General features: G+C 37.2%; 7 protein-coding genes across 10 annotated transcripts; 3 read left to right on the forward strand and 4 right to left on the reverse strand.

Annotated features, from left to right (window-relative positions):
* LOC18768846 (sucrose-binding protein) lies at positions 445-2,540 on the reverse strand. The gene is made up of 4 exons (XM_007200903.2): positions 1,963-2,540; positions 1,594-1,850; positions 1,224-1,508; positions 445-1,128 (listed from the first exon to the last, which is right to left on the reverse strand). Exons 1-4 carry the CDS (start codon positions 2,477-2,479, stop codon positions 655-657), a joined length of 1,533 nt encoding a protein of 510 aa, XP_007200965.1. The 5' UTR covers positions 2,480-2,540; the 3' UTR covers positions 445-654.
* Positions 2,882-5,237, reverse strand: LOC18767456 (50S ribosomal protein L24). Of its 2 annotated transcripts, none has more exons than XM_020570483.1 (6): positions 5,068-5,237; positions 4,432-4,510; positions 4,241-4,336; positions 3,606-3,709; positions 3,325-3,461; positions 2,882-3,196 (listed from the first exon to the last, which is right to left on the reverse strand). In XM_020570483.1, the coding sequence occupies exons 2-6, from the start codon at positions 4,489-4,491 to the stop codon at positions 3,114-3,116; spliced, it is 480 nt and encodes a 159-aa protein (XP_020426072.1). In that variant the 5' UTR covers positions 4,492-4,510; positions 5,068-5,237; the 3' UTR covers positions 2,882-3,113. The 2 variants fall into 2 exon arrangements, with proteins under 2 accessions (XP_020426072.1, XP_007201287.1); XM_007201225.2 differs by having other exon boundaries at positions 5,098-5,236.
* On the reverse strand, positions 7,190-8,150 carry LOC109950767 (major pollen allergen Ole e 6-like). The gene is made up of 2 exons (XM_020570854.1): positions 7,610-8,150; positions 7,190-7,445 (listed from the first exon to the last, which is right to left on the reverse strand). Exons 1-2 carry the CDS (start codon positions 7,818-7,820, stop codon positions 7,420-7,422), a joined length of 237 nt encoding a protein of 78 aa, XP_020426443.1. The 5' UTR covers positions 7,821-8,150; the 3' UTR covers positions 7,190-7,419.
* Positions 8,187-9,404, reverse strand: LOC18767289 (non-specific lipid-transfer protein-like protein At2g13820). Its single transcript, XM_007201583.2, has 3 exons — positions 9,027-9,404; positions 8,839-8,913; positions 8,187-8,746 (listed from the first exon to the last, which is right to left on the reverse strand). The coding sequence occupies exons 1-3, from the start codon at positions 9,364-9,366 to the stop codon at positions 8,532-8,534; spliced, it is 630 nt and encodes a 209-aa protein (XP_007201645.1). The 5' UTR covers positions 9,367-9,404; the 3' UTR covers positions 8,187-8,531.
* On the forward strand, positions 9,992-11,160 carry LOC109946303 (non-specific lipid-transfer protein-like protein At2g13820). Of its 2 annotated transcripts, none has more exons than XM_020553783.1 (3): positions 9,992-10,429; positions 10,527-10,667; positions 10,800-11,160. In XM_020553783.1, exons 1-3 carry the CDS (start codon positions 10,111-10,113, stop codon positions 10,928-10,930), a joined length of 591 nt encoding a protein of 196 aa, XP_020409372.1. In that variant the 5' UTR covers positions 9,992-10,110; the 3' UTR covers positions 10,931-11,160. The 2 variants fall into 2 exon arrangements, with proteins under 2 accessions (XP_020409372.1, XP_020409373.1); XM_020553784.1 differs by having other exon boundaries at positions 10,530-10,667.
* LOC18766707 (non-specific lipid-transfer protein-like protein At2g13820) lies at positions 12,408-13,459 on the forward strand. Its single transcript, XM_020553785.1, has 3 exons — positions 12,408-12,904; positions 13,001-13,048; positions 13,150-13,459. Exons 1-3 carry the CDS (start codon positions 12,583-12,585, stop codon positions 13,266-13,268), a joined length of 489 nt encoding a protein of 162 aa, XP_020409374.1. The 5' UTR covers positions 12,408-12,582; the 3' UTR covers positions 13,269-13,459.
* Positions 18,626-22,556, forward strand: LOC18768039 (F-box/kelch-repeat protein SKIP30). Of its 2 annotated transcripts, XM_007200267.2 has the most exons (3): positions 18,626-18,984; positions 19,829-19,879; positions 21,046-22,556. In XM_007200267.2, exon 3 carries the CDS (start codon positions 21,125-21,127, stop codon positions 22,163-22,165), a length of 1,041 nt encoding a protein of 346 aa, XP_007200329.1. In that variant the 5' UTR covers positions 18,626-18,984; positions 19,829-19,879; positions 21,046-21,124; the 3' UTR covers positions 22,166-22,556. The 2 variants fall into 2 exon arrangements, with proteins under 2 accessions (XP_007200329.1, XP_020426402.1); XM_020570813.1 differs by lacking the exon at positions 19,829-19,879.

The following is a 22,569-nucleotide window of genomic DNA, read 5'->3' on the forward strand; positions in this document are numbered from 1 at the left end:
CTTGAGAAACCTAATTTTCTCTTTAGAGACATGGGTTAAGATGATAGTTGATCATGACAATGAGCTTGTGAAAGTTGCACAATTGCATTAAAAAAAAAAAATCTACTTTTCTTTTTTTTAAGCCATTGAAATACAATAATAAACCTTTTTTTTTTTTCCTTTTCTTGGGTGGGTGAGCCAAGCAGGAGTTTGCCGATTAAAAAAAAACCAAGCGGGGCAGATATAATTATGCAGAAATCCAAATTTGTTGTGACCAACGTGACTTGGACATCTTATTGTGAACAAATTCTATTTCACATTGACTGATATGTCTGCAAGTCTTATTGCAAAGTCATACTCAAATCCATGAAATTTTGTTTCAACAGGACTTAGAAAAATATGTACGATTCTTTTCATGTTTGTGAAAAGAAACTTTCAAGCAAAAGCAAAACATACAACATGCTGTTAACTTAGCAGAAAGTCTCTCTCTTTATTTAAGGTTACAACCCAAAATTTACATTGGTAGACACTCTTACACATTCTCACCTTACCAGCAGGTTAATATATACAATATTATCTCAGAACCACAAAACTGCAGCAGCCTCTACTTAGGGCTTAACAAAAACCTCTACTTAGAAAGAAGAACTTCAAAGCCCCTCCAACTTCCCCCTTTTTTCATGCAAAAGCACGTCCATGTTCAGGCTGTTCATTTGGTCCCTCAAAGAAGAACTCATCGTCTTGGTTATTGAAGATGCGATCCACTTCTCTTGCAGGCACATTGAAAGCCAGCTGTTTGGCTTCCCTGTCAAACTGGCTCACCACATTCTTCTTCCCTACCAGAGGGACCCTGATGTTGTCATGAGCATTGACCTCAAAACAGATGATTTGCAGGTTGCTATTCCTCGAGGCTATGGCTGTCATTGGGTGACCAGCTGGTGCAACAAAAACCGCCCCACGCCTCAAGTTTCCGCTTATTTTCTGGTACCTTGGGCTGCTCTTCCGTCTCTGCTGCGGCTGCGGCTGCGGCTGCGGCTCTTGTCTTCCGGTTGAGCTAACATGAGGACATGCCATCTCAAAGTAGCCTTCTCCATCTAGCACAAAAGAGATCTTTGTGGCTCTCGAGTTGAAGTATGGGCCCACCATAGCCCCCTATTACAAAACAAACATACAATTCATTGAGCTATTGATTTCTTATAACTGTTGAATCGAATTGGGCTGAGAGAAATTTGAGTTGGGTTGTTTACTTGGGTTATGTTGGCGAAGGAGACGAGGAGGTCGAGGTCTTGAAGCTGCTTGAAGTCGTTGAAATCTGCTTCAAAGAGACGGCCAAATTTGTTTGCTTGGGAGGGATGCTTGCTGAAAAGATTGAATGCATCACTTGATGATTGTCCACCATGGAAAGGCCAGAAGCCTTCGCTTCCACCTTGGCCGTGCTGTTGGCTCAGTTTCTTAATTTGTTCTTTGGAGGCCCTGGTTATGCTGCCCTGCCTCTGCTGCCCAAATAACCTCTCCAGCTTATTTATCTCCGTCTGTTTGATTACAGTAAATCAAAATCATTAGCACAACAAATATGATTAATTTACCAAATTAAAGAAAAAGCAAAATACTTTGTACCTTTAAAGCGGCTTGAAGTACTTGTGGGCTGAATGCTTTGAAAAACGATTCTGGGTTTTCACCACCAGCGGCATAAAATGCCTCGTACTCACCAGGAACAGAGACTGGCTTCATGAAATTGACAATGAAGAGCTTTTCATTCTCATCTCTGTTGACCATATAAACAGGGGTACCTGCTGGAATTCTAAAGAGATCTCCATGTTCAAGATTATGGGTCTCTCTCTTCTCTCCCCTAACTATGGTAACGGCTGGTCGACCTTAATTCACATAAAAATACAAAATTAATCAAAGATAATAACAAAAACAGTTGATTAATTAAGACCCAAATTTTTATATAGAGAACAATTATCAAACAGGTAAGCTACTTACCCTGGAAAACAAAGAGAACAGTATCAGCATCAAAATGGCATGGAGCTACAAATGCGTGTGGCTTAGTGACAAGAAACCCAATTCGATAATTCTCAATGGCGCGCAAAAGATCTGACCTTTCAGTGAATTTCTGAAGAAGCTGAAATCTGCCTTCCTCTGTTTGAACTCTGGTCTCAAAATGCTCATCTTCGAAGAAGTAAGGATTTTGGTCTTGTTGTTGTCGACCCTGAAACTCCTCCTCCTCCTCTTGCGCACGTCCGGTCTCTGGTATTGGATAAAAGCTTCCTCCTCCTTCTGATTTCCTTCTGTGTTTCTCTTCCTCCCTCTTCTGCTTGATGTATTTGTCACACCCTTGCTCACACTGTTCCCTCTGTTTTGAATCAAACCCTTGCTGGTGTTCGCACTGGTGCCTGCACTGCTTCAACTCTGGGTCTTGCGTAGCCGAAGCTACATATACACTCAGAAACAGAACAGACAAGAGCAAGGCAACCAAAAGAAGCTTACTTTTCAACGCCATGGCTTTGTGCTTCAGATTTTCCTTGATTTCTTGATGAAGGTGGTGAATGCAGGGGAGCCCTATAAAAAGGAAGAGATCATGGAGATAAGGGAAGAAGGCTCGAGGGCATGCATGGCGACGAGTGTCCAGTTTACGTGTCAAATGTTTAAAGTAGTTTCGAAGCACTGATCATGTAGGCTTGTCATTAAATGGGAACGACAAAAGGGTTGGGGGCGTTTGGAGTTTTGATCTGCTTGCATTTGGGTCTGTGTAGAAAAGTCACCGTGTCCACGTGATTCACATGGCAGTGGCATGTACGGACATATAAACGCTTGCAAACAATTTTTTGTTGACTTATCACTGCGTTTTTTATTTTATTTTATTTTGGTCAGACTTCCAGATGATATACATAGAGAATTGTGGTAGACATGCAAAATGGTTCAAAGTTATGAACTCTCTCTCAAATTTAAACAAGGAAACAAAGATAATTAAGTAAATTGATGATCTTGAACCTAAGAAATAAATAACAAAAACAGAGCACATGTTTGGTACAAGAAATTCTTAATCATTTTGGCAAACATATGAGAACTAATATGCTCCCATTTTTTCTGCAACAGCTTCCATCTGACATAGAATGAGTGGAAAATTAACTCTCTCAAAGTTCAGCCATGCCCTTCCCTGTTTTGGCATCATAAGTCTTCTCCAACGCAACATTCATAGGAGTGTCCTTTGGACCAGCTGCAACCAAAGTTTATGATGAAAATTATCAGCAGTAGTTATGGCAAACAGAGATTATCCTATTTTATTTTTGCCCTTTTACAAGAACCAACAAGAAAGTTATAGTTTTCGGGACTTGAGATAAGTACCAACAGTAGGTCTTGGAGTGGTTCTTATCTTCAAGATCTCAGGACGAGGGATTATAGATCCCGATGCCCCTATTCCTCTAGATACTCGAACTTTTGTTCCATCCTCGAGATATCTTACACCAACTTTACAAGCCCTCCTGCACAAGTAAAACAAAGAGCAAAACACCAAGGTGTGTCAAAACACAATGTTAAGAGTGCATGCCTGCCTACCCTTTCACAGGATCAACAAAGAACAAAATACTAACGATTTTAAAAACATAATGTTAAGAGTACATCCATACCCTGTCACTGGATCAACAACTTGCACATTTGAGGCATGAAGAGGGGCTTCGACAGTAAATATCCCACCTTCATGGCCTTGGCCTTGCTTGATATGTTTCTTTACCTGCAAAGACAAAGTACTTGTTCAGCGGCAAACAAAATCCATATAATTCGTAGGAATAGCCAAAAACCTTGAACATTGAAATTATAAGGATCAAATAGATCAAAGTTTTTCATGTAGTTTACAGAACATCATATATTACATGGTTCTTGCTTGGATGGTATCCCTTCAGCCCTTAGTGTAAAGGTCTTGCATTTGAAGTTCAAACCCATGGATTTTTCCAACAAGACGGAACTCCTTACATATACATTGCACAAGATAGAGAATTTCATAAATAATATGAACATTAGAAGAGCTTCAACCATTAGAGATGTTTTTATAGATAATCAAACTGTTTACAGACTATCAACAAGCCCAAAAACATGATTTATAATATATTATAGAATATCAACAATATCAATCTGATTTGAGTGGCCAAAGGATTCTTAACAAGTTTTCTCAGAAAAAAAAATTGATATAATAAACAGCTCAAGAAATTGTAAGACAAAAACAGATCAAAGGAGTAGTGTACCAATAATAAGGCTAGATTGATACCAGATTTTTTCCTTCCACAATAACACGATTCTGAGAGCGAATGACTCGCTTGATAATACCTGTATCACCCTTGTCTTTGCCCCTTATTATCATCACCTGCAAATGAGATTGGAAAATAGTTCACTTATATATATATATAGATACAGAAAAAGGCAAAGAGGCAAAGAGCAAATGATCTTCATCGTCCTCACATTATCTCCTCTGAGAACCTTCCAGTGCCTAATCAGTTTCTCAGCCGCTTTCCAACCCATTTCTATCAAATACAGATATCTGCAGAAGCCATGCACAAATATTAAAACCAAAAGATGTGGTATTTCAATGTTTGATCAGCATCACACTTACTTCAAATCTCAAAGCATAAGAACAAGCAATCAAGTACTAATAAGCATCAGACTCGCATCAAATATCATCATGAGAAAAAAGCACAAGCATTTGCTTGCTTTTCACTTCTGTAACACCACCATTTCCTTATTTCAATAACTGTGCATCGAACATAAGATGACCTTCAAAGATTCACATTTTCATTTCGGTTCCAGGGTCAATCTAGATTTTGGGTTTTTTGCCTATTAACGTAAAATCTATAAAACCACAGCTATTTTATACTTGTGATAACAAAACCACACTTCAAATTTTCATGATGGATATAATTGTTCATGACAAAAAAACGTCGCATTCCAAGTAAAGAAAAAAGGAAGCCGAAACCAAATGCGCTCTAACTAGTCAATATCTTTGAGACATTTTATCAAGCATTTGATAGTCATACTATTCTTAACAGGAAATAAACAGGAAAAGTAGGTGCAAATACGCGAGCAAGAATAAGCTTGAACCTCAAGTAAAGTAAAAGTCGAAATGCCTACTGTTAACTTTGAGTCCGTACGGGCTGTGAAGTTCGCCAAGAAGAGCTAGGCAGAAGAAGAAGACGAAGTTCAGAGTTTTCAGAGGTTTTAGAGGAGGGGAGGTGAGCCAAAGAAGACAACGATTTCTGTGGGCTTGAAGTTGGGCCCAACTCGATTCCTTCGGGCCAAATTCTTAGAAAGGAAAACATTTGGGACAAATAATTTTGATACGGTGTCGTTTCCTCTCTTTTTGGCAAGCATTTGGTGTGGGATTGTGCAACAATAACTATTGAGACATTGCTTGAGAGGGTTTGTTCTTCAGATACTTATTTCTATGTACGTGGAGCAATTGTCCCTTTAAACCTACCCACAATTCAACCCTATAAAAACAATCCCATGAAAAAATGACAATGACAAGTCCAAGTTCTTAAAAACTACAAAGTTGAAACTATAAGGACCAAAATGGTAAAACCGACAAACTATAAGGATCAAAAGTTAATGTCTGCCTTGATTAATTAAACCTACCCACATTTCAAACCTATAAATACAATCCCATGACAACAGAGAGCTTCCATTGAGGGATCCCTCAAATAAGCTTATTTGAGGGACACCCCTTGTAGGCCCCACTCCGGATTGTATTTCACTAATCCAAACCGTCTATTTTGTAGATACTCATTCAAAGATCATCTCTACAAAAAATCACTTGAATCCGATATCATGTGACCACTCAATTGAGTTATTGAAATTTTAGTACTTTTCTTAAAGCACCGTGTTCATTGATTTTGTAAGACACAATTGGATGTCGAAACGGTTTCCGATTTGTCTAATTTTTTGTAAGGATGATCTATGAATGAATACCTAAAAAATAGATGGTTTGGATTATTGGGAAAAGAATTGTAGGGTACCCTAAAGGGCGTCCCTCAAATAAAATTATTTGAGGGATCCCTCAATAGAAGGGGACTGCCCATGACAAAATCTAAATATATATATTTTTTCAAATATCTCCACCCAAATGGAGTCATATGATATCCACCATTAACAATTAAGATGTTGTTTGAGAGGGTTTGCTCAGATACTTATTTCTATGTATGTGGAGCAATGCCTAAGAGCATTCACGATAGGTTCCTTAAATCACATTCTTAGACAAATTTTAGGGAGGAATTAGAAAAATACAACTTCAATCATGCTCTCTGTCTACCTCCTAAAGTAAGGAGACCTCTAATAGCTCATAATAATTATCTATAATAAGGATCCAAAAAAATATATATGTTTTTTTTTTCACAATATAAGCAATGAATGTGTTTCATATATGCAGTGTGGCATTTCAAAACCGAACGTCGCATGCCAAGTAAAGAAGCAAGGACCATAAATGACCAAATGCGTTCAAATTCGTCATTGATACATTTCATCAAGCAGTTGATAATCACACTAATCTCTACAGAAAATTAACAATATAAAAGTAGGTGCTACAAAACGGCCAAGGACGTGTAAGATTTTTGCTTCTCCAAAACAGTAATTGTAAAGTTAAAATGGCAAAAGCGCTGATCGTTGTGGTATTATTTGCTACAGATGTGTAGCTACTAATATAACGGGAATGAGACCCATGGACGTTAACAATAGCAACTTGCAATCAGATTTGACGTGCACAACACCAGCGGAAGAACAAAAGTGCTCGGAATATTTAAACTGTCGCTTGTATTAAGAAAATCACAATGTCTTACAATCGTGATTGTCATTTGTGCAGCTACTAATGCGATGGGTATGGGACCCTCGATTACTCCTAATTTCGTTTGCAGACAGGTGCAATCAGATATCCCATGTGATTCAATTGAGCACGCCAAACAGTGCTACGCAAGATGTGTGTCCAAAGATCCCGAAAACAACCCACATTGCGTAACAGCCCCGGGCACCAATGTATCATTTTGTACATGCACAGTTCCTTGTTAGATGTTCTTGTTCCCACTTCATTTGCATGTCTCTTCTTGGAATATCAATAAGAATGAAATAAAATGTTTTTTTTCGTAATATAAGCAAATATCCATCATTCATTCTATTTCTTTTTTGATACAAGCAATAATTTATTTTGAATTAATCTAAACTACGGGGAGGGGGATTCATCTCGCAATATTGTTTTCATCAAAGTGAATTAAGATTGCGGAGTTTTGTGTTGAAGAAAATAAAAAACGATTTATTACATCTTGCGAATTAATACACTATTCATGGATGAAAAACTCCTCCACAAATTAATACATTATCAGTAGAATGAAAGCTCGTTAATTAATTTATTGCATATTGCTCTTCCTCTGTGGTTGTAAGTGCTTGCTCCTTGTCTATTCAACAAGCTCAAACTTTGATATTCTTCAGCCTTTCTGCAGCACAATGCAAAACCCCACAATTAACCTTAATTTCATGCATTTTCCTAGTAAGTTCTAACAATTAAGTATGATATTGATTGATACGCGTATTCCAAATTTACAGTTTGACGATATAAACATTTATCTGATAACATAAAACACAGAAGAAGAAAACTTACCGGCACTCTCTCTAAGTGCACATTCAGTGTCACAGCTCATCTCACAGTAAGTTTGACCGTGGGCGTCGCCGTCTTCGCATTCCTTCAAGCAGTTGCCGAAGCACTCCTTGTATTCCTTGTGATCACCGTCTTCTGCCTCAGCCTCCCGAATGTGGAGTGCTGCAACAACCACCACCAACATGAGAAACACTGCAACAAGCTTCTTGGCCATTCTTCCTTCTCTAATTGGCTCTTCTTGTTGTTTAACTTTCTGTTTTGATAATTATTTAATTAATTAACTTCTTCTCTGTTTCAGTGTTTCTCAGTGATTTGGTTGATATATATAGGGATTTGACAGCTTATTTTAGGCAATACTGGTGGTTGATATTGTTCTTGCATATGAATAGGGTTAGGAGCGGTGTGCAAATGCCTTCTGAATTGCACCAAGAAACGGTCTTTCCGCCCCTTTCTTTGCCCCCAACTTTTTTTTTCACAAAAAGTGGTATTTCACAGAATTATTTAAGATAGTTTCATAATAATTGTGTAATCTCAAAAGTTAAAACCGAGAATGTATATAAAGCTTACGCAATGGAGATTAACATCAATCCCAAAACAATATAAAATGATTTTAAGACAGAAATTTCATTACAAGATGTGAATATGATGTATACCATACAAAAAGGCATATATAGAGCCACGTAGAAATTTCACTAAAAGGACTTACAAACCATAAGTCCGAAAATTATAAAAGGGAATGGTATTCGCGTATTCCTAAATGTTGAAATCGAGAATGAATTAAGCCAACAATGTATATAAAACTTACACATATTAAAATCGATCCCAAAATGATAGACCTTAAGAGACACACTTCTATTACAAGATAGATGAATGTGATATACCATACAAAACGGCATATGCATAAGAACGGTAGCAGCAATAACTATCAGTAGGACTTATAAACCACGAGTCCCAAAATTATGAGTAGGAGAGAGGGTGGGGAAACATAAGATAGAGTAGATGCTGATGGTGATGGGGTCAGTCGACCACTCCCTGGAGTAGATTGTGTTGGAGCTTCTGATTCTACTGGTGGAGATGTTGGCTGCAGATCATCAGCTGTCCCAGATTGTGGTGTAGGAGATTCTGCCACTGCCTTAGAAGCTGCACACCAGAAATGTTTGACCAAATTGACCAATGCCTTCAGAAGTCAGAAAAATAAAATGAATAGAAACAATTAGCAAATTTGTAATTACCTCTCGGACTTAAAGGAGAAGAAGCTGTTGGCCCTAGTAAGGCAGGACCTGGAGCCGCTAAGGGACTAGCAGAGGCTGCAAATTAAAAAGAAATTTTGCACAATTAGCTTAAAAGTATAATTCAATTGGTCACACTAAGACTAAATTATAATTAGAAAAATCGCAAGATTATGTGAGTGGCAGAGCACCTTTGCACTGTAATGGGATGCCCCCCATGTTACAAGCTCGAGGAAGAGAGAGCGCCAGGGTTCGGTTAATGGGCAGTTGGACTGGGACACTGGCAGTTATGAGAAGGCAAGCACAGTCCGTGCCGGTGCCCAATAACGACTTTACCGAACTGCAACAGCTCTGTGTTGGTGGTGACGTGCCATTGCTGCTGCTCCCAGTGATATAATTTATGCATGGGGTGAAGTTGCTGATCATTGAGGCTGTGCATGGCGTGCTAATCTGCCCGTTAATCGACGTTAGCGAAATGATTAAGAGGGTAATTGGGATAGTAATCAAGCGAAAAGCCTTGAACAATTCCATGAGTTAGGCTTCAATGGAATACTGAGGCTTAGAACTTAGTTGAGTTTGGCCCAAGCTGAGGAGATAGTTTATAAACATAATTTTCTTCATTAAAAAAAAAATTAGTGAAAAAGAAATTTTTTTTTAGAAAAAGAGTGGTTTTGAAGTGGGTTTTGGAGTTCAACTACTTTAACTAACGTCTTTCATACTTGAACGAATCATTTACTTGCAGGTTTTGCTTTTACTTGAATGAGGAAAGTTCTAGGTATTGGCTATCCTCTGAACAGAGCTTTGGGGCAGAGGATTGGTGTTCTAACTATGTAAATTTGATTCAAAGTCTATATGATTTGTCCCTCTCAAACATAAGTTGTTTGTTTATTATCTCATTTTTTTTGCCTAAACATGCTAATTGTTATTTTAGTGGGTCCAAATTTAAGGTTTAGGTAATCTAAAAATGGAGCCAATCATTAATTGATTTGAATAGTAGCACTTTTCTTATCTTATGTTACAAAAAGCAGGTTTTGGTTGCCAACAAACAGATATTCAGTAGAAGTTGGCCACCCAAATACACCAATTTATTTCTCTCTTAGGAAAAAAAAAGTTTCCTATATAAATCCCATCTCATCCCTTCCCTTTCCTCACTCAAACACCAGATATCTAATATATAACATAGGGTAAATTTCACTTTACTACTCGGATATCTATTATACAATATACATCTCCCCAACTTTTGAAACTATTCTTTCAACAAGTAGAGTTGAAGATATGGCATTCAAAGGAATTGAAATGGCTCTAGCCCTCGTCCTTGGGTCCATGCTTTTGGGTGGAGCCATGGCTCAATCAGGCTGTACCACTGCACTCACAAGCCTGGCACCATGCCTCAACTATGTCACAGGAAACTCATCAAACCCATCATCTTCATGCTGCTCACAGCTTTCTAATGTTGTCCAGTCATCACCACAGTGCCTTTGCTCATTGCTCAATGGTGGCGGCTCCTCATTGGGTATCACCATAAACCAAACCCTTGCTCTGTCTCTTCCTGCTGCCTGTAAAGTCCAAACTCCACCCGCTAGCCAGTGTCAAGGTAAGGAGGCCAAATTGTTTAAGTATTGACCTAACAATAAGGTTTTTTATGGAGAAAAAGAAAAAGAACATTTTAGTTAAATTGAATATTGTTGTAGCAGGTGCCAATGGACCTACAACAAGTCCATCAACTCCTCCAGCAAGTTCCTCTGCAGATCCCTCCAATCAAACACCTTCAGATGCTTCTACACCAGAAGCTGCAATTTCGCCTTCGGCCTCAGACATTCCTTCAGCTTCAGGTATATATCTTCCGTAACTAATTAGTCTGGAATGTTATGTTGTTATACTGTAAATTTCGGTCTAAATATAACATGTGACATGTATATGCCCCCTATCTTTTGATGCTGAGTTGTAGCTTTGGGTGAATGCAGGAGAAGGGTCGAAAACAGTTCCATCCACAAACGGAAACACATCTGATGGAAGCAACATCAAAGCACCCCTTCACTTTGTTCCCTTGCTCCTTTTCGTTATCTCTTGTGCTTCTACTCTCACCAGTTTTTGAGTCTTCTACAGAGAGTTGGGGCCTGTTCTAGTTCTACACTTATTTCATTACCATTTCTTTTCAATTTTATTTGGATGTTCGCGGAGATGATCATTATTTTTTCTGTGGAATCTTGGCGATGGAGATCACTATTTGCACTTAGAGTGTGTTTTTCTTTATATCATTTGTTTGTACTTACCTATTTACAATTTATAATGAAGTATGAGTAGGGTACTCTTACTCCTTTTAAATTTCATGTTCAACCATAAATTCATAATCTCCCTCCGCCGAGTGCCAAATGGTAAAAGATCAAAACCGATTAAAATTGAGTTGGATAGATTTGATCAGTCAGTTTTGGCAAATTGAATTGGATCTTGAACAACCTTAATATAATAGTTTGCATTGAAAAATAAGATAAAATTGAGGACCGAAAATCTTCTAATATGGGTTATTAATTTAGCATATCATGATTCATAAGCACTGCAGCCGTCCATAGAAAAGCTGGATAAATTGCTTGACGAACACGTTTGAGCAGCTCAAATGATGAGCTCATGCTCCTAAATTCCACATACCCTGAAAACGAAGATTGTGATTCTTCGCTCCAAGTTCTTAAATTTCACAAGCAGCACCATAACAAATAAAAAAAGGGCAACCACTGCTCCAACGGACTAATTCAATAAAAACCAAATAGTTAAAGCAAAAACTGGTTACGTCTTCGAACCACATTTTGGGGCCCAGGCCCAATTGAGTCTAGTCCCACAATGGCAGTGACCCATAAATCTGACCAAAAAACCAATGGTACTTGTAGAGGCCCATCTCTCATCGGTATTCAACCCAACAAGCATTTTCAAATTTTTTTTAAAATTATAATTCATTCAAGTAAATATGCATATTCAACTATGTGATGTGGGCTCATGGGTTGATTTAGAGTTTTGGTTATGTTGAGTTTATGGACTTTATTTGGACTTATGGCTAATTGATTTAATGTGCGCTAGTAGTTTTAGTGCGGCTTTTGTCTGCGTTAGTTTTCTTTTTAACATGTTAGTTTGTTGCCCTCTTGAAATTGGTATTTTAGATGTTTTGTTAATGTCTTTGATTGTACCCTTTTTTGATTAAAAATAATAATTATTATAAAATTTTTAAAAAAAACTATGTGAATTACCAAATGGTCCAAATCTGCAAGGGACTTGTAATTAAGCGATTAAGTATTTATTCATGCATCCGAGGTTTTAAGATCCTTAATATTGATTATATGAAAAAAGAAAATGGTACAAATCTACCAAAGGAGGTTGGCCTGCCTTTACTGGACAGTCGCAATAAGCATCACATTTTCCTTCTATGACCTTAACCACGTTTGATTTTTAGTGCACGCGTAGAGATGCGTAGGGCATACTTTATTAAATTCCAATGCTTAACTCTTAAGAGTCCCCCTCCTCAAGTTCTAGTTTAACAAATAAAATCTGTTGCAAAGTAGGAAAAGTTGGCAACCCAATTAGAAAGCCAAGCCAGCTGCGTCTCTTTGGGTCACAATTTCCCCTTTATATATAAACCACAAACCCCTCTTGCTTATACGAAAAAAAAACCCATTACAAGAACTTGTTCATCATTTCACATTTCACAGAAATATAGTGTCACTTGCAAATCAAAGCCAATCTCACTCAAGAATAAAAAAAATGGCAGTTAGGGGGATTGAGATTGTGCTAGCTTTGGTCCTTGCAGTGGTTCTGCGGGAAGGCACTGTTGATGCTCAATCAAGCTGCACCAATGTGATCATCAGCATGTCCCCATGCCTTGATTACGTAACAGGAAACTCATCAACCCCATCTTCCTCATGTTGCTCACAGTTTGCTAATGTGGTCAGCTCACAGCCAAAGTGCCTCTGTGAGGTTCTTAATGGAGGCTCCTCTTCCGTTGGTGTGAACATCAATCAGACTCAGGCATTGGCCCTCCCCTCTGCTTGCAAAGTCCAAACACCCCCGCTTAGCCGATGCAGCGGTATATAAAAAAAATTACAAAATTCAAAAAACATAATGTATGTGATTCTGCAGGGTCTGTAAACTTATGAACTAACCTCTGGTCATGATTTTGCAGGGTCATCTCCAACAGGTTCTCCCTCAGGGGCACCAACTTCTCCTTCAGGTAACCAATTTGATTCCCAAAATCACATTTCTTTACACTAGATTCTAATCGATTTACAATTTGACATATTAATCACTGTAGATGTGTGTGTGTGTGTGCAGGGAGTGGATCTAAAACTGTACCATCACCATCACATGGAAATTCTAACAAGATGGCATTTCCTCTGCTGTTCTTCTTGCTCTTCATTGCATCATATGCTTCAACTTCCACAGCCAACTAAGCTCCTCTTCCATGAATGTTTATGTAGCTAGACTCATGGGACTATATAGTATAGAGTGCCATAAACTTTTTCTTATTTTTGCATATTGTTGGGTGGCTGATTGGTTTCTGGTTTTTGTAAATCCTTTGCTTGGGGATTCAGCCCCTCATGGAATTCAAATAAAATAGTCACAAATATTTTACTCTGATATATATAATTAGTACAATCAATCAAGTATGAATGAAAATGTGTGTAGATAGGTAAACATATCCAATTAGAAAGAAACTCCGCTAAATATGAGTTAAGAAACTTCTGTGAACAATATGGTCTAACTTCAGTACCTTCTTCTAAGAAAATTAAGCATTAAAATTATGACGATCAGACCAATAAAACTAGACATTATCAAAGGAGAAGACATTCCTTTAAAGATAATAATGAATTTTATAAAAAAATGCAAATATAATAAAAGAAGAAATTGGTCTAAAATGCCCACGAAGAATGGGAAAAATAAAACTACAGATAAAAGCAAGATTGAATGTTGGAAATGCAAAAAATTTGGTCACTATGCTAATGAATGCAAGGTCAAGGATACAATAAAATAGCTAAAAATCTCTGAGGAAGAAAAAGCTCAATTAATTAAAGTCCTTGAAATACGAAACTCTGAGTCAAGTGAAAGTGACATCTCAGTAACCAATTTAGATTACTATAGCTCTTCTGATTATCAGTCAAGCTACCCCGATATTCAATTCGGATGTAAGAATAATTGCTGCAACACGAAATCAATAAATGTCCTTACAAAACAAGAATAACAAGAAGAATTATTAATTGACCTAAGTAGTAAAGTGGAAAACCCAGAATTAAAATCAGAATACCTTAAAAAGCTAAAGAAAATAATTAGCCACAATAAAATCGGTCAAGTCATCCCAGCCCCAAATATAAGTTTGATTACTACTCTAGAAAAATTTGATCAAAAGAAAGAAATTACCTTGCAAGACCTCCAACTTGAAGTCAAAAACATAAAGAAGGAAATTATCACCTTACGACAAACAAGTCATGAACTACTAAATGAGAACCTTGAAATAAAACAAATTCTTGTAGAAAAATTAGGATCCAGTACTCTAGAACAACTCCAAGAAGAAGATGAAAAGGAATCCGCCAACAGTAACAAAGCAATTAATGTTATTAAACATTTGAATTTTAGAAAATGGTATTCAAAAGTCAGTATAATTATTAACAACTTTGAGCTTAAAACAGTAGCCTTTTTTGACTCAAATGCAGACTTTAACTCTAAAGGCACGTCTCCTCACAACCCTCATATGGACCAAGAACCAAGTGTGTAAAAGAAGGCAATTTGACCCGCCTTAGCACTACAAACCCATCTTCATCATTTTCCCATGTACTATTTCTTTGACACTTCAATAGGGTCTTCCTAGAACACCTATCTAATCAATTTTCTCCCATTCATTGGCCTCAGTCCATTGGTTGAAATCCACCTATACAATTGCAATTCAAAACCGAATCATCCAATGCACTACACACCACAAACTTGTCACAACTATTGACAATTGTAAAGTTCACAATCACTAAACTTTTCTCCGTCTAAACAAGAAAGAAGAAAATGAAGACGGAAAAGAAAATTTTGAACTTGGAAACGAGGTTTAATGTATGTATTATTATAATATTAATATGTATGTGTATATGAGTATATTATAATAATAATATATGTGCATATATCTATATGTATTTATATATATATTATATATGTATATATGTGTTTATATATATACATGTATATGTGTATATACATGTATATATGTACATTATAGTATATGTGTATGTAATAATAATAATAATAATAATAATATATGTTATTAGTATTACAATATAATATATGCATCTTATATATTGGTGAACATAGGACTAGTTAATCCTCCCTTTCTACATGGGTTTAGTAGTCCCCTCCTAATGAGGTATTTTTGGTGGGCCCGGTATTAGCAATCTCATCTAAGACTAGAATTAAACGAAACAAACATGGTACTAAATTTAGTCCAAGCCTGTGTACCAAACGACCCCTAAGGGTTGAATCGCTGAGGCCAGACCAATTCTATCTCAAATATGCTAAGCCTAGGCCCTACCCAAGGGCCAAGAATCTTCGAGTTTATGGGTGGGCCGATGGGCCAGGCCTATATGACCATATCAAATGGGCCACATATATTATATTTAAAAGTGTTGCTAAACGAACCCTAAAATTAACTGAGTACACCTTATGGTCTAAGTACACCATAATATTTAAATCAAAATATAAAGTTAACTAAGTACACCCTATTTAACTACCAAAAATACCCCTAATACACCCTATTTAAATAAATTTAAAAACTAATAATACATATTTACAAATGAAATAATTAAAATTATTTATTTATAAAAATAAAATATTTAAAAAAAACCTACCCAACCCCCCACAAGAACTCCATAAGCACTATGTATGTAATGATTTGAGATTAATGATGGAGTAGGTGTTTTTGGAGTAAATCAAGTTATCCACAAGCTATCAAGAAGGACACTACGACCAAATTTATCAATTGTCTTCCCTTCAGATTGTGGGCTGGATTCAACATCCTCGACATTATGTTTCTTGTGTTTACCTAGAGAATAGTTAGAGCTAGCTCTGTCTTTCTTTTTATGAAAAGGAAAGTGGCACGGATTCTTTTCCCCTGCAGATTTAGTGTTGCCTTTCTCCTGAATACCTGCTGCTTTCTCAAATGAACTCTTAGATCGAGCTGCTGAACGTACTTCATTTCCAAATGAAGATTTTTTGAACTTCTCAACTGAAAGAAAAACTGTCTAAATTAATTTTCTCCCCATGATAGGCTTTTGGAGTAGTATTTAGCTCAAGTTCTGCTGATATTTCTCCTATTTGATGATTGTCATTCAACATCCTTGCTTCTTGATGCTGTGACTTTGGGCAATACAAGGACTGAAAAATCTTTTCAATTGATTGGAAATAATTGAAAAGTTTTATTTGATTATGGTTGAATAAGGTGAGTAGGATGTACTTATTAAAATTATATTTGTTTCACAATTCAATATATTCTTTTTGGTCATTTTATATTAGGGTAAATTAGTAATTCAATAAATATTTTGATAGTAGGGTGTACTTAGTTAATTTTAAGGTTCGTTTAGCAGCATTAAATGCAATGATTAGTAATACTAGTTTACTTTTATAAACATATTAAATGCAATTATAATTAATGGTAATATTAAATGCCTATATGATCATATTAGACCCCATCCTTTAAACAATGGGTTAGTCTAAGTCCGCCCATAACACCAAGTTAGGCCAGCACAAGTTAGGCTAGCCTATAGTCCAAGACATAGGGCCAAGTTCGGCCTAACCTGTAACCTTGTGGGTTGGTTTTAAATAAAATATTTCAACTTATTGTATATCTTTCACTGTAATTGAAATACTTTGATTCAACTTGTGCCATCAGCAAAATGGTTTAACGTATTTTGAGAACACTTGGGAGTATAACACTATGGCGGGTCAGTGTTTTATTCTTGAGATTCTCAAGGTACGTGTCGTTGTCACGTGATAGGACTATCGAGTCGTGACGCTTGGGCCATTTTTACGGACCTGCTTTGATTAGTACCTAAGAATAGATCATCCGTCCACAGAAAATACCTAGAGCTTTCGTAATGAATTGGTAAATTTTAATTTGATTTCACAAATATGATACATAGGTTCATTTTTAAAGATTTACATATATGGACGGAATCCTTATGCTTTTGAATCATTTTTGGACTTGGATGTGGTTAAAGATATAAGGTTGCACAAGTACTAAGATTAATGTGGAAGCATGGATATAGAAGTTCCTTTGGATTAATGTGGCACACTCTGCTTCCTTGCATACAAATTTCGTTTGGTACACTAGATTGACTAGATTAACTAATTGACGTCTGATAGACTATGAAGTAATTAAGAACTCGTATGGATCTTCATCATCCCTCACCATATGATCTGTCGACGAAATCAGCCCACCCAGTTGAGCATGTCCTTTTTGATTCTGTGTGTTGTGTAATAAACTGTTTCTTATTGTCACTTTTGGTTTTGACTTTTTTTATTTTATATGCTTCCTCATGTTGCTCACAGCTTGCTAATGTGATCAGGTCACAGCCACAGTCGCTCTGTGAGGTTCTTATAATGGAAGCTCCTCTTCCCTTGGTGTGAAGTGAACATTAATCAGACTCAGGCAGGGGCATTGGCCCTCCCGTCTGCTTGCCATGTCCAGACACCCTTATTAGCGTGAGAAACTCTCATGCAATGGGGATAACACTTTTTGCTATCTTCGACCACTAATGTAATGATGAATCAAATAACTTTAACTTTTCCATTTATCATTATGTTATTGACCGGGGATGGGAAAACAATGCTATCCCCATTAAAAGTAAGTTTTTTTGCCTATTAACCGATGCACAGGTATACAAAAGATTACTAATTTTTAAATATATATATATGTGTGTGTGTTTGTGCAGGGTCCATATACTTATCTGATCATGATTTTGCAGGGTCATCTCCAGCAGATTCCCCCTCAGGAGGAGCACCAACTTCTCCTTCAGGTAATCATGATCAATTTGATCCCCAAATCACATTGTTTCCTTTGATTGTGGGGTTCAGCCCCTCATGGAATTCAAATAAAATAGTCACAGGTTTTCTACTTTGCCATATATGAACACAAGCAAATCAAGCATTGAAAATCATAGAGATTAATTAAGCTGTCACCACTAACACGTTCCAATGAAGTCAATTGACAATAATATGAATGGGGCAGCTGAAAACAGCAACTATATCAACCTCAAAATCATGGGCTTTGACCACATAATCGTGTTGTTTAAGTAAATTCATCACAAGATAAAATAATCCAACTTTTCTTTCTTCTATAAAAGCACTTTTGTAGGTCTATCAATGCAAAATTGCTTGTATGTATTGCTTGTTTTACACGCAGCCCCCCACCCTATTGAAAGCTCTGTTCTGCAGTCAAACAGCAAAATATACACCAAACCTTCCACACGGCAAGGTACATTATTAGGTATATGAGGCACCAGTTTAATTTATTGGAAGGAAAAGTCCTACAAATTAATCTTTCTTGTACGGAATATGCCATCAAATTCTAGAACGTATATTGGAAGGAGAACATAAAATGTAGATATATCATATATGCGTGCAAGGATAATGATTCATGAAGAAAAAGCCAGAATTTTTTTTTTCCTCTTTTTGGGTGAGATTTTGCAGCCACGTGCCATGCACGTTTCAACATGAGATGAAGCAAAAATAACGAAAATGCCATTGGCAAGGCAAAGCGCGAAGGAAAAGAGAAGGAAGGAACAAGAAAAGCTGTAGAGAAAATGTGGAAATGAAATTAGGAATATCCACAAACAAAGGGTTATTCGGTTTTTAGGGTAAGTGAAAGAAAACACAGGAAAAGCCCAAATTCCGAATTCCCATCTGTCCCATAACGCTCAAAAACCACATTGCCCTTGCAAACAAGACAACACGCACTTAACATTGATTTTGTAACTCGGCGTTTTCTTTGATAGCCCTGAAAAGTCATCCTCTCAGCCTAGAAAACCAAACGCTACCCCTTTATCTCTCTCTCTCTCTCTCTCTCTCTCTCTCTCTCTCAGAATTTGAGCAGCAAAGCCCAAATCTTTGTGTTCTTCAGCCGGTCCCGTGTTTCAGGTACATCCACTTTCTCTCTCTCTCTCTCTCATGAGCAAGGAAAGAATGATGTACGATTAGAGTTGTTTCAGTTGTATTTCGACCATAATTTTGCCGTGAATTGTCTGAATTTTTTAGTTAACATTGGAATTATTGAATACCCACTTTTCCTTGTGTTGAATTGGAGATGGTTTTTATGTTAAAGGTCAAGAATTGTAGTATAATACTAGGTCTCCAGTTTCAAAGTTCTGTGCTTGTACATCAATTGGCGAATGAATTTGATTGATTCTGTTTTTGGGTTGAAAGTTGAAACTAAATTTTCATACTTTTGCCACATAAGTAGTAATGCATGTGAATCAAACCCAATTTGGTTGCATGAGGCCTGAATCATGCACAAATGGTGGAGTCTGATTGCAGTTTATGAATTACCTATTAGCTATTTTCTTCTTTGGGCGTGGTTTTTGTTTTCATATTTGAAGTAATGCTACGGCGGATCTCTTACCTGATGGGTTTTCGTTTAGTGTGTGAATTCCACCTTCAGGCAAATAGTTATGCCATAGCTGAGAGTGATGTCTGCTTGAGAGTTTGCAAACAAACAATCAGCTTATAATTGAAATGTTATATGTGTTTGTCTGCGGTGTTTGACTTTGAGTAGTCTGATACTGGGGGCGATATCTTAATTACTGGTTATACTTCAGGTGGACTGACGGCAGAAAATTTTCAGCTTGAACCTAAATGATGTAACACATTAAAGTTTGTTTTGAATATCATGTCTATAAGCTATTATATCATGAATTTCAAATTTTTATAATATCTATAAGCATTATCATGAAGTCAAATTTTTAACTTTTTTGTTTTTTTTTAGGGATTTCTGCATAGAGAAGAGAATTGTTTTGTTTACGTCTCACAGAAATTGGTAAGTAACAGAGAGCAGTCATACTCATGAAGCCATGTTTTTCTATATTACAATATCAGTATGTCAACAAACCTCAGTTGTTCGGATATTTAACATTCGCATTTCTTTTCTTATCTTCTTATCGAATTGTGCAGAATCAATTTTACCCTCTTTATTTGTCTAGGGGTGGGGACTGGGGTGGGTTTGATCTTTTCATACTAACTCTCCCTTGCTCTTCTACTGAGTAGTGTATAAGTTATTACATTTAGGTGTTATTGTTGTTCGTATTTCTTTTGACCATCATGGTTTATTTCCTTACTCCAAATTTCTTTGTATTTCTTTCTTTTGTCCTTTTTTGTTTTTTCTAATTGAGAGAACTGTGTTCTCTACAACATTTAGTTTAGTTGATAGCATGCAATTGAATGAAGCACCATTTGTTCTAATGTTGTTGAAAATTAATGAACATTATATGGTCTTTATGTTATCAGTTATGCACTGTGGGTTAGCATTGAAATGTAGAAGTCTTTGGGATGTTTAGCATTATCAAGAGGATTATGGATGCCTTTTGTCAAAAGTTTTTGTATTTAGCATGCATCTGAATGGGTTTTCTTTCTGAAAGTTTTTGTTGAATGAGGAGAAAATAGAGTAGAATATGTCTGTATTTGCACACAAGGGCATTGCAATAATTGATGAGGTGGTTTCTCACAGTGAAATTTTGTTAGTATTGTGCATTTTGTTTAGTTCAGTTTTATGGCATCCTGGGATAAACTTTTTATATTCAAAACATAGGATGAAACTGGAGTAGGATTACTTGGGTCAATCTGCAGGAAAAAAAAAAGGCCAAATATTGAATTGAAAAGTGGGATCAGAACTTAAACTGCTGAATAGGAGTGATTTTGAGCAGCAATTAATCCATACTAGATGATAGGTTTACTCGGACATCTTGACATTCCTTGGGCAGATTCGTTAGAAATGAATATATAGTAAGATGGGAAGGGAAAAAAATGCTGAAACATGTCACATTTATTTTCTGATTACGTATGAGGTTGGATAGAAAATACAATGACTTGTATTACCTCTGTGTGCACCTTTGCTAATGTTAATACACCTTCATTGAAACATTGGTTTTGAAAATTTGAAACGAATTTATTCTCTTCTTAGCATAACCTCATATTTTGATTCTTCAGATTGCTTGTGCCAGTGCTGCCACCGAGTAGCAACAATCACCAGTGAAGAATCATCTGAAACAGATGAACTGTGATTATTATGTCTGAACAACTGATAGAAGGTCTCCCTGACGCTGTTTCCCTTAGGTGTCTTGCATGGGTTCCTTTCTATCTCCATCCCAAGTTGGAGCTTGTTTCTCGTTCCTGGCAAGCTGCCATTCGTAGCCCTGAACTTTTTAGAGCTCGACAGGAGGTTGGCTCATGTGAGGATCTACTATGCGTGTCCGCTTTTGACCCAGATAATTTATGGCAGCTATATGACCCTCATCGAGATCTTTGGATTACACTCCCTGTTCTCCCCTCTAAAATCAGAAACCTTTCTCACTTTGGTGCTGTCTCTGCTGCCGGAAAATTGTTTGTTCTGGGTGGTGGCAGTGGCGCTGTTGACCCACAGACTGGCGACCAAGATGGCAGCTTTGCAACCAATGAGGTGTGGTCATATGATCCTGTAATTAGGCGATGGACACCACGTGCATCTATGCTTGTGCCTCGTGCGATGTTTGCATGCTGTGTTTTAGGCGGAAAGATTGTTGTTGCAGGTGGTTTCACCAGCTGTCGAAAATCAATTTCTCAGGCAGAAATGTATGACCCTGAGAAGGATGCGTGGGATCCAATTCCTGATCTCCATCGCACTCATAATTCTGCATGCTCAGGAATAGTGATTGGAGGAAAGGTGCATGTCTTACACAAGGGTTTATCAACGGTGCAAGTCTTGGACAATGTGGGGCATGAGTGGACGGTGGAGGATTATGGTTGGCAACAGGGTCCAATGACAGTTGTTAAGGGTGCACTTTATGTGATGAGCCATGGTGTTATCTCCAAGCAAGATAGAGAATCAGTGAAGGTATTGGTTTCGGCATCTGAGTTTGGTCGCAGAATTGGGTTTGCAATGACTGGACTAGCAGATGAGATTTATGTGATTGGTGGGGTGATTGTCCCTGACCAATGGAACTTGGAAATCAAGCCAATGTCTGATGTTGATGTTCTCACGATTGGGAGTGAAAGACCGACTTGGCGCCAGGCAGCTCCAATGACACGGTGCCGTGGAACGATTCTTGGTTGTACACAGTTGAGAATTTAGGTGTCCGTTTGTTCAAGTTGCTATTTGTTGTTCGTAAGTGCTCTTCTTGATGCTTTTGATTCCTGCTACAAGGAATTGGCCTTATGCTGGCTACCTTTATTTTTTGGCTTGCTAGGCGTAATCTTCGGCCTTGTTTCATGTTTTGAACATCAGCTTGAGAGTTCCTCTTGGAACTCCTGTATGCCAAGGTAACGGTAAAAGGCCCAGCACCATTGGAAGAGGCAACAGTTTAGTGGTCCAAGAATTATATGAACTATTGTCATGGATGAAGCACTAGTTTTCCTTTTTGTTTCCTGGATAATCAAACAAAGAATCTTCTATATGTCCGCATCTTTCTTAAATTTCTTTCATTTATGTTTATTTCATGGGGAAGCCAATGCTATTCAACAAATGCATTACTTCTT

Source organism: Prunus persica, chromosome G8 (genome assembly GCF_000346465.2).
Source record: "Prunus persica cultivar Lovell chromosome G8, Prunus_persica_NCBIv2, whole genome shotgun sequence".
Classification (NCBI taxonomy): domain Eukaryota; kingdom Viridiplantae; phylum Streptophyta; class Magnoliopsida; order Rosales; family Rosaceae; genus Prunus; species Prunus persica.